The 12,333-nt window shown below is 36.5% G+C and overlaps 1 protein-coding gene across 1 annotated transcript in view; it reads right to left on the bottom strand.

Moving 5' to 3' along the window:
- The window catches only part of csmd3b (CUB and Sushi multiple domains 3b), a 554,961-nt gene that overhangs the window by 161,698 nt on the left and 380,930 nt on the right, over window positions 1-12,333 (bottom strand). Inside the window, exon 9 of the mRNA XM_055157096.1 lies at window positions 7,450-7,571. Within this exon, the coding sequence (XP_055013071.1) occupies window positions 7,450-7,571 (122 nt within the window). The remainder of the gene's footprint in view (window positions 1-7,449; window positions 7,572-12,333) is intronic.

Here is a 12,333-nt window from a genome sequence, read left to right as displayed (position 1 = left end):
TTACAGAAATATATAGTATAGCTGATCTATATTGCATTTCTCGAGATGTTAAAAATATGTTGACAAATGTGCATTTTGATCTGTAACTTTGCCCAGTGGAGTCACCTGCTCATCTCCATGGATACAGATAAATTCAGTGTAATACTGTAAAGTATTTCATGCAAAGCAAACTATAGCTTATCTTTTTACTACTACTGCTGCTGCTGTTACTGCTGCTGCTACTACTACTACTACTGCTATTGCTACTACTACTACTACTGCTATTGCTACTGCTACTGCTACTGCTACTACTACTACTACTGCTACTACTACTACTACTATTATTGCTGCTACTACTACTACTACTATTGCTGCTACTACTACTACTACTACTACTATTGCTGCTACTACTACTACTACTATTGCTGCTGCTGCTACTGCTACTGCTACTACAACTACTACAACAACAACTACTGCTACTACTACTGCTACAACTACTTCAACTACCCCCTTACTATATTTTTACTTGTACATATGCATTTATATAGTTATGCCTTATTTGACACCAGTCTGATGTTATTCTTGCTACTTATTTTGAAATTATTATTACCCTTTATATTGTTATTATATTGTGATGTGTGAGCTACTGTGTCCAAATAATTCAATATATTTTGTCTAAGTCTAAATTCTGATAGATCATTTCTGGACAGCAGAAACATCTCAAAAGAATGTAACTTTTTAAGGATGCTTTAACTATCTAATAAGCTTCATTATAGTAATAAATAAATTAAAAAATCTTTCATGATTAAAAAAAGTTTAAATGCATTTAATACCCTAACCATCAAGTGTCTGTATTGTCATATTACTCAAAAAAGAAAAAGAAAAAGCAATACACATGACATTTATCTGATGCAATGACACTTATCTGGCAGTATATGAGATGTTAATCCTTAATCTACTATAGATTTTCTAGACTATAAATTTACATAGGCCTATTGAGGACTGCCATGAATCACCTTGGCGTCCTGAAACAGAGATTAAGAAACTGGATTTATCACATTGTCAAACACATTGTCTCTACTTTGTGACTGTATTAAGATCTTCACATGAATCCTGCTGATATCAGTCACTTTTATTGTAGTGTCAAAACTACTTTTCAGTTTTATGCAGCTAAAATCTGGAAGAGTCTCCCTGAAGATGTGAGACAGGCCTCTACTTTGACAATGTTTAAATTATTTTTTAATTTCATGATGATTATTTATGTTTTGATTTGTTTTGATTGTGATTTTAATGTATTTTTTTATTCTGTAAAGCACTTTGAATTCATTTGCATACAAACTGTGCTACATAAAAGAAATGATCAGGTTTGATATTTGGGAATTTCATGAACAACAGGAAAAACTGGCTCCATCTATGAAAAATAGCTTTAAAAGTCTGTTCTCTCTCTTGCTTTTACTTTACTCTCTGGTAGTTCATTGGAGATGCACAGTTTGGTGTGTAACCCTGTGGATGACCTGAAGGTTGAGGCGTCCGACTGCACTTCTTGAAAAATAGAAAATTTTGGGTCGCCAGGTCAAAAAGTGACACTTACTTCAAGAAACTGTCTTTGCCTCACCTCAGTTGTTATTCTCCACACATTTTGTCCAGTTTCTATGATTTAGTTTCATACCTTATCCTATTATACTGAGACACCTTAAAGGTCCTATATTACGCTAGACTGATTCTTATGAGCTTTAAGTCATGTTATAATGCTGTTGACTCATCATGTTTCATTCACACATGTTTGAGTAATCTTTTATTATAAGTCTGTCTACATCTCTAAGTATTAAAATGGTTCACAGCTACCATGTACCTTTCAGGAGAGAAATTATTTATATTCTTTACCACTGCTGGTATGTGCCGTCATTTACATTACTTATATCTGTTGTCTGTTACCATCGTCTGTGTCCTTAACCTTACCATTGTTGTATGCTTATGTTGTACTACCAAGCTATAACAGTGACTCTTTGTCCGCATTTGTAAATAGTTCATATAGTTTAATAGCCAGGCTGGTGCCGCCTAGGCCTCTGCTCAATTTCATTTCTCTCCAACGACTAGATCAGGAATCGGAATACACTAGAGGGTCTGCAAGAACCCCGGAAGTGCAAGTTCGAGCACCAGCCAATCAACGAAGAGCCATACACACTGTGTTGTCAACAATTCCTGAGATCGAGGATTTAAAGGTGGAACAAAGCGAATGTTTGGTGAATTTAATCAAGAGGATCGACGTTATTGCCCTTCTTCCTACGGGATTTGGGAAAAGCTTAATATACCAGTTAACCTAGTTAGTGGCGCATTACATACATCACGACCAAATAGCAGCAATTGGTTAAATGAAAAAAGTACCCGCCTACTGTCGAGTGAACGAATCCTAATGCTGGGAGGTCAAATGCTTTCCATGAAGTGAAACTGGTTGATGAATCAGGCTAACAGTTTAATGCTAAATGTCTGAAAAATGCAAAAGAAAGCTCATTGTGTTAGATTAAAAGAATGGGGGTGAGATTAAATTAATTTTCTTTTCCCACTCCTTTTTAGGCAATTTCATTTTTTTTTATAATTTCTATTATGATTTCAGTTATGTTATATGTTCCATTGTAGAAGAATGTAAATCTCTACTTGCCCAAAATAAATACATAAATACAAATACAAATATAATTCTAGTGAAGGTGTCTGGAGTTTAAAAACACAATGGAGCGCTTCCTGTATTACTATAAGACATCACAAGGTGGAGTGTTTTAAGTTTGAGAGATGTGTTAAACATGTGAGTGAAACAAAACACAACTCCAGGTATGTTATAATATAAATCATAATATAGATGAGAAAAAAGGTAAAATCTAAAGCATTAAAAACGTCATAAACATATTGTACGTTAGTGCAAATATTGAGGGTCAAGTGTTTCCTCGATGTAGCTCAGTGTAAGGCTTCTTGTAAGCATCTTATTTTATTAGATATTTTGTGTTTATGTATGGAATCCATCTTTGTGGTCAAGCTCATTCACATTATGAAGAAAGGGTTTCAAGAAATGCATTAAGAACTACTTCAAAGATAATTAAAATCAAAGCTGTATGAAAACATGAAAACACTTCATGACATCATCACAATGTGGAACAAAGCATTTCAAGGTTTGGAGAAGGAGACACACTAATAATAAAGAGTTACTCAAACGTGTGAATGAAACAAAACACAACCCCACTTATGTTTTTAATGAGATCACAACATTTTAAAATGGCGTAAAGCTCACATGAGTCAACTTTCTTTAATATAGGACCTTTAACTGAGCCAGCAACCCTTAAACCTATATTTAAAAGGATAAAAAATACACAGCTCACAGCACACGGCGCACTTTTTCAGATAATGCCATGTAGCCTTTTGTTCCAATTTCTTTAGTCTAGCATGAGGAATTCAATTAACTCTAGGTAGGTCAGATTTGGTCAAGGTAGCTGATTAAAACATCAGTGTGGGTCAGAGGTGCACATCGGCCTTTAAAGCATCCATCACAGGTCATCTTGGTGCCCCTTTATTAAAAATACCCACTGTTCGTACTACTTATTCATTCGTTTCACAAAATTAGTCCATATGATGTCCTTCAGTTAATTCGTGCGGAGTCTCACAGCTTGTACCATGTAGGTAGGTATGGCAGACGTTTATGGACGCAGTATGGAACATGCCGTGATGGAGTACGGTACATTATGATGCTTGATGGAAATTACTAGACCAGTCGTTTGGGATAAAGCGCCATAAAAATGAGTGGTAACCGTCAGATGCCGAGTCTTCATTTAAGGTTGTGGTGGGTCCATAATCATACTCAGTACATAGGGGGTGATTTGTCAGGCTGTTACATAGTGTACATGGAGGCAGGCAGGAGCGCTCTATTGCCCCCAAGGGTACGGAAGGGCATTAGGACCACAGCCTTCACCAGTCAAGCACGGGATGGATCACCGGAGAATAACACTAAACCAGGGTAGAGGAATCATGTAGCGACAGAAAGGGAGGGGTCTGCGTCTTGATACTTTGCAGTGACGTCACGAAGGGGGAGTTCTACATGTATCTGTATGATGGAGAGTTCAGGAGTTACCATAGTGACACAATGCACACATTAGCAAGCACAGACAAAAAGGTTTTAAGATTGTCTAAAAACAATCAAACAAACCAAAAAAAACAACAACATATTTTTTGTACTTTTTTTCATGATTTGGGTGGTCCTGCGACTTATACTCCTGTATGACTTATGTATTAAAATTTTCACACTGACACCCGCGAGAGGCCTGTGTACCACTGTCACTTCGCTCTCTACTCGTCTGTCGTCTGCAGAAGAAAGCGAAAGATCCACTGTCCTGTCTGGTATCATGTCAGTCGATTTCACCATTTCTTCTGTATCATTAACAAAATTAAATTTAAATAAACATAAAGACAACTGAAACCATTTTGTCAGGATTCAGAAAGGCCAGAATAATTCTAACTGGAACTGATGCTGAGTCAGACGACAGCTACAAGAGGAAGCAGCTCTCCATTTACCTCCAGAGGTCGTGGAGTTGCTCAGAAGTGACACAGAGGATGAAGAATTCAATGGATTTTGTGATTTGGAGAGAGACAGAGAGTTTGTTCCCGCTATAGTTATGCTGTAGTTATCTGAAGAACTGTTCATATGTGACGTTAACAACCTGTAGTTCTCTGTTCTATTGTTATTACTATAAATTGACTTTCAAGGTGAAATGTCGTTTCCTCGTCTCTGATTTTATAATAAAAATTTCACCTAAAAAGTGCGACTTATAGTCAGGTGCGACTTATATATGTTTTTTTCTTCTTCATTGTGCATTTTTTTGGCTGGTGTGAATTATAGTAAAAAAATAAATAAACAAACAAACAAAAACAGTTGGGTAACACTAGCTAGTTTGTGACTGTAGTTTTATGTGTAAGAGACTTGTTTAACAGCACAAATCATCTCACATTCCAGAAAATGGATGTAATGTAACTGAAAGTAAAAAATAAGTTAAAAACGTTAAGTTATGTTGAACATTTTTCACAAAAGAGAGGAGCTGCTAAAGCAAGAGTTAGTATGATATGACCAAACTGGCTTAAAGGTGCACTGTGTAACTTTTCTGGTGGATGGTCCATCAAATGCTTTTCTCCATAGAGATGTTATTGCTTTGTCTGAAATGTTTCACAGTATGGCATTAAACCTTTCTATCTTCATGGAAACCAGACCAAGTTACAGGTCAGATCTGTGAAGAGGCGACCCCTCTCACAATCAGAACACCTGTTTTGCTAAGTATTTTTGAGCTATAAAACCACATGTAATTAAATAAATGTAAGGTAGAACTGTTTAATGTCACACTGTGGAACATTTCAGGTAAAGCAAAGACATATCCATAGAAACAAACAGGTGACAGATGCCTAAACAAAAAGTTACACCACACACCTTTAAGTGTCACCCCATCTTATAAAGTATTGCTGAATATTTAGATCTTTCTATAGCCACAAAATCTATAATAATAATAATGCGTAGTAAATGTATATATAGCTGAACTGAATAAACAGTAATCAAAAAATGTGTCTGAAATAGTATCCTTGCCCCCATGTCACAAGCAGAGGATATTTTCTGTAGCAAAGCTAAATCTATAAAAGCCCTTATACTGTATGTATATGTATGGAGTGGGCATGTAGCGCGTGAGAGTCCCAGAGGTGCTGACGCAGGTGTTGCCAGTGACGACAGCGCGGTCACCACACTGACCCTGAGCTGAATGAGACACTCTTATGTGAATACCAATCCCCTCTCCGATGGGACTCTGCACTGTAACCAATCCCAGTGGCTTATGGGAAATGTATGCCTATCATTGCCAGCCACAGTGGGATTAACCAATCACAGAGCTAGACACTGATCTGTAGTGAAGAGCGTGTCCTGTATGCTACGCCCTATATGAATTATTATTAACAGATTTCAATTATGTAGAAATGTCAGTGTGTGTGAGTATTAGTTAATTTTACATGGTATGCATACATATATTAACTGGCTGACATAGCTTCAGATTTGAGGTTTCAGTGCAGAACAAGGGCCTAAAAGTGTAGCCAGGCTGGCGTCGCCTAGTGCTTCTGCCCAATTTCATTTCTCTTCAGCGACTAGATCAAGAATTAGAATGCACTAGACAGTCTGCAAGTACCCCGGAAGTGCCAGCCAATCAGCGAAGAGCCATACATTCTGTGTTGGCGATTCCCCAGATCAAGGATTTAAAGCCGGAATAAAGAGAATGTTTGGTGAATTTTATCAAGAGGAAAGACCTTATTGCCCTTCTTCCTACGGGATCTGAGAAAAGCTTAATATACCAGTTAGCCCTGTTAGCAGAGCATTACATACGTCACGACCAAATAGCAGTAACTGGTTAAATAAAAAAGTACCCGCCTACCATCGAGGGAACAAATCCTAATGCTGCGAAGTCAGACAGTTTCCACCAAGTGAAACCAGCTGATGAATCAGGCTACTAAAAGTGGGGCACATCACCCAAATCATTCAGTGGAAATAGAAAGTAAAATCTACTTTAGAGCATTCTCCACGGAGATGGATCAGTTTTATGCAATACTATTATAGCCAAAGGAACAACATTTCCATAGAGATTCAGACAAGAAGGAAGAGTGCCTCCTCCACCGAGTACTATGCAGTGGGGCTTTAACAAAAATTCATTTCGGTGCTGAAAATATTGGCTATCATATATAACATTATCAGTCTATTTCCATGGCGGTTTTAGGTTTCAAAACATTTAAAGAAGAATTCACAACTAAACAAAATCCTAAAAGTACATTAGATATAGACTGTCCAAAGATGACCCAAAAATAGATCTTGCACGCTGCGTTAAGCCGCAGTTCTGTTACTGGATAAGTCGAATATCTCTTTAAGAATATTTATGGTTTAAGCTGACATGTCATTTCCAGGCGAAATCCCCTATTCACAACATAATAAGCTCTACTTCCACCTTCACATCCACCTAAACTCCACCGGGGGCAGTATGTTATCAGCAGCACCACTGGATACTTAGCTCAGGTCGAGTTGTGCGGGGTAATAGAATCAGGACCGGTTCGCAAAATCTGTACAGCCAAAAGCTCTCAAATACCAAGAGGCAACAAGCACCTGCAACCAAACAATCATGGAGGCAGGATACGGGTTCTGACTGAAATATATGTTGGTAAAGTAGCCGAGTACTGTTACACTGTAAAAATACATCGTACTCATGAAGCAGTAAGTATGGTATGGTGTTTGAAAACAGTTTTAAAAGGTCACTCAAGTAAATCTATTCATCTCTGTATCATCCTTTACTTGGAATACAGTTCATATAACCTTTCTTGTCACATGTATATGATGTACAATTTAAAGTAATAACAATAAAAAAACAACAACAAACAACCAAAAAAAAGTATTATCCATGATGGACAAAAACATACCTTATTAGGATTTGAAGCAGTGATGATCCAAACACACTGGGCATTGCTCTCGTACTGGATCGGGAAGTTTGGGGATGTAAAGCTTCCTGAGGGTCCTTGGAGATTACTGCCACAGGTTTTCACTGTAAAGAGAAAACATTGTCAATATTATTATCAGCAGTAAGACAAAAGTAAGAACAAAGTCAAGACTTTGGATCAAATAACTCTAAGTATTTATAATTAATTCTTGTATAATCAAAGAAACAGCAATAAAATAATCAAAGCACCTTTATAAGTCAGAGAAAATGAAGTTCTGTTTGCAGTGATAAAATATATTTTTAATACAATCAATACAAACGTACAATTTTTCTCACACAGTATTGAATATATCAGTAATATATTTAGTATTAGCTTTGGAGCAGTGGATGTCAAAACTTTTATCACTTTGGTGGTCTAAGTCTTGAAGGTCTGAAGCATATTCAAAATGAGAATTTGGCCTTTAAATGTCAATATTCTTGAAAATAAATGATGAATATGATGATGTCCATTTACTGTTTTGATATCATCTGGAAAATGGTGGAAGAAGTACTCCATTTTATTATTAAGTAGAGACACCAGTAAAGAAATATCCAAGTAAAAGTATCACATGAATAAATTTACTGAAGTAAAAGTAATAAAGTACCTGTTTAAAAATGTGCTTGGACAGTAACAGGTAAAAGTACTTTTCACATACTTTGAGGTCTAATAAAGATCCAAATATATATATTTTTATTTGTAAGTAAGTAAGTATATGTGCAGAATTTAAACATTGTCAGAGTAGAAGCCTGTCTCAGATCTTCAGCGAGACTTCTCCAGATTTTAGCTGCATAAAACCGTAAAGTAGTTTTGACACTACATTAAAAGTAACTGAAAAGCTTAATACAGTCACAAAGTAGAGACAATGTGTTTGACAATGTGATAAATCCAGTTTCTTAATCTCTGTTTCAGGACGCCCAAGATGATTCATGGCAGTCCTCAATAGGCCTATGTAAATTTATAGTCTAGAAAATCTATAGTAGATTAAGGATTAGTAAATAAGTAAGCAAGTAAATAAAGTTCATACTTACTTACTTGCTATATTTTTGTTTGCTCAAATTACGAAGGTGTCCCTATCTTTTAATGCTGGTCTCAGACAATAACAAAAAATACTTTTAATTTTAAGTTCTGTTCAAGAGTGGAGTAGAAAGTACAAAAAGCAAAGTATACGTTTTAAAATCTACTCTAGTAAAGTACAGATACCTAAAATGTATACTTAAGTACAGTACTTTACTACTTTGTTACATTTCACCACTGAATTTGGAGAAATAGTTTAACTCAAATCACACAAGTATCATTTACCCTGGATTTACTGCCAATCAGATTCTTTGAGTTTCCTGTTAGCCCTGGCGACTCCAAAGACACGCCCCTGATTCTTAGATTACTAACTTAGTACTAACTTAAAAGTGACATCAGTAGGAGAAGTAGTAATGCCTACAAGGTACAAAGAAAAGATAAAGGAGTAGAGACACAAACAGAGGGTCAGATGGACGTTATTGATACTGTCAGTGACATCTCACCACATGACGCTACTTAATTGGAACCCATTGGCCGTGAAATGCCACAGGATTAGCTCCAGTTGCTGTATTGATCCACACAAGACAGTCACTAACAATTTACTCCTGAAATCTATTAGAAGTCAACACCCCACCACTGGTACCGGAGTCACACCTGCACCTTCAGAGGGGTCTGCAAATAGTTTCTGCAGCACAAATAATTGTAAGAGGCAGAGGTACAGTCGAGTCTGTTGGGAACATGATCAAATACTAAGGAGTTTTACACAAGCAGTCAGGTGTCTAAATAATAAAATGACTATTGCCATGGTTGCTAACAGTACAAAATGACCTTTACCTTTACATTTGGAAAGGCAATAAAGTCCTCAAAATGGTGTCCATATAAAAGGAAAGGAGGTAAAGTGACAGAAACCCATGAATTGGCAGAGCTGTGTTGTATCTAGGGGTGTAATGATATCCAAGTCTCATAATACGATATTGTCACAGTATGAACCTCACCATACGATAATTATTGCGATATTGTGGGAAAGCTCATGATATGGTGGGGAGGCTCACGATTAGGGATGTAACAATATCCAAATCTCTGGGTATGATATTTTCACTATATACATCTCATGGAACGATATTTATTACAATATTTTGTGGAGGCTAATATGCTACTTTTTCCTCTTAAAATGCCTTGACAAGACTTAATCCAAAGAACTAAGACTTAAAAGTGCTTAGAACTGTTATTGTTCTTGTAGTCTACACTGAAATGGAGCAACAGATCATGGTCTATGTAGTCTTTTTTTAGCTACTGTTGCAGCATAACTCTTAATTTAAGCAAAGAGACTTGTAAGTCGATGGTCCATGATGTTATTGTGAGAACTTTGATGATGCAATATATAGTTGTAACCTCGTCAAAAGTAATAGAAGCACAAATTAAGACATTTCCATAATTATTATCACTATGCGAGATTAATATCATTTATTTTAAAAACACTGATTTTCAAGAACAAAATTAAAAGGTTATAATTAAACAGTGTGAATTTCAACAAAGGTGGCAATACTAAAAAAAAAAATCAGTCAGTGTACCCTTTTTTTAAAAATGATTTCAGTTCATATTTCAATCAAAATAGCAATGCATATTTTCAGCATCAACAAAGTTACACCGCAAATATCTGTTTTTACACACCATCAAAAGTACGACTGCCCAAACAAAGCCATAAATCCCAGTATTAGTCTCAATAATCAAGCCCCCATTGAAAACAGAGTCATCCATGTGTTTGTTGGTGAGGCGCTGGGTTCAGTGGGCTGCTCCAAATGACACATGCTCCACGTTCGATAAAGCACCTAAGCCGGTGTTAGGCGTACTGCGCTGAGTAGATGTGATAGAAAACCTGCGCTCCTGTCCTTGGGTCGTCCTGTTGGAGTTGGGAGGTAATTTTCTGGTTGGTTTGAAGCGACGTTTGTTCCTTAATTAGTTTGTTCAGTGGTGGGCCGAAGATAGGCTCGCACACATGAGAAAGTCACACACAAAAACAATAAAGTACACAAGCTTATCCTTATACGTGTGTTTACTCCATACAAACAGACTCGCAAGCCACACACCTAGATACACCCAATAACATATGAGGAGATAAACAGCGCTGAAAAAATTAATTTGATACACTAATGGCTTACAGTGTCCTAAAAAAACTCTATTTTAATGTTCACTGTATAACTTTTTGGTTGGTTTTGGTTTTGTATTTATTCAGTTATAGGTGGTTTTATAGCTCAAAAATACAGACATTCTGACTGTGAACGTTGAGCGTGAGGTTGCCTCTCCATAGATCTGACCTGTAACTTGCTCAGGCTTGGTCTCCATGAAGATAGAAAGATTTAATGGCATAGTGTGAAACATTCCTGACAAATAATTTCCCTCGTGGATCAATAAAGCCCCTTATATCACAGTGGGACTTCTTTATAATCACAGTGTTATGAAGTATAATGAATAATAATGAATCAGTAAAGAATCAGTTGATGAAAAACACTTTCCCATTCACTCACACATGTAATTTACGGTCAACAATTAAACTCATATTTAATAATAATTGATTTAATAATAACATAAATGCACTGAGCCTGTGAGCTTTTGTCCTCAATAAGTGAATATGGGATGATGTTTTTGTTTATATCTGTTATGTACTAGTATTGACTTTATATAATCCATTGTGTGACATACCTTACAGGAAGAACTGAATTAGAAAACGGAAAAATTACAACTTTATTTTAAAATGACAAGGAATTAGCACTTATTAACACTGGATAAATATAAGTATTGGTTTGTCGCAGCTTTATAGTTCACAATAGAGAAGGGTACTACAATGAAACAATATTGTGACTCTTTTGTTTAAAATAAATTATAGCTTTAAATTATAAAATGTGTAGTTAAAAAAGCAAACAAAGAACCTTTAGAGAATTATTAAACCTTGAGTTTAATAACGTAAATTATCTTTCCAGTCTATTAAAGAAGATATTGCGCTATTTTACATCCCCAATTTTATCTGTGAAATAATGAACATAACTCTAAACTGCATTAAAGGTGTATTGTGTCACTTTTCTGGCAGAGGGTCCATCAAATGCTTTTCTCCATGGAGATGTTATTACTTTGTCTGGAATGTTTCACAGTATGATATTAAACCTTTTGTTACAAACCAGTGCTAGGGACAAAGGAAAGTAACACAAACAAGATGTGATGGAAAGTAAGTGGCTTTTATAAAGTAAAAGTAAGTACAAACACAAAAAATGAAGGTTTTGCATAAAATGATTAAATCAGAATTCTCAATACAACTAAACAATATTCTAAATGGATAAGGCTAAATAAAAGAAAATACAAATGCCCAAGGGCCGAGCCAACGACCTCTAGTGTCTCATATAATCAATTCACACTTAGAAAACAGCGGACGACAAGAGACACGTCTATCTAGTATGGCGAACTGAATCTGAAAACCAGTCGCCAAGAGGAACATTATTGGATGAGAAGCTGGCGGATCAGGAAGGGAATGGGAGGAGTGGGACTTTAATCCTCCAACCACGGCACAACAAACATCAGAGCCAACCCAATAGCGACGGGACCACACCCCACCAATCAGGTGCCAGGTACCACACAGCACATGCAAATATGGAAGGCACAAGCGATTAAACAAACAGGGAGTGCTGGGCGAGGCGTAGCCAGGCCGCGAGCCGTAACACCTTTCCATCTTCACGAAGACAAAACCAGACCAAATTACAGGTCAGATCTGTGGAGAGGCAAACCTGCTCACAGCCACAATGCCTGTTTTCTAAGTATTTTTCT

Source organism: Boleophthalmus pectinirostris, unplaced genomic scaffold (genome assembly GCF_026225935.1).
Source record: "Boleophthalmus pectinirostris isolate CB_2022bp ecotype Guang Dong unplaced genomic scaffold, ASM2622593v1 HiC_scaffold_21, whole genome shotgun sequence".
Classification (NCBI taxonomy): domain Eukaryota; kingdom Metazoa; phylum Chordata; class Actinopteri; order Gobiiformes; family Gobiidae; genus Boleophthalmus; species Boleophthalmus pectinirostris.
This window is presented reverse-complemented; position numbering and strand designations above follow the sequence as displayed.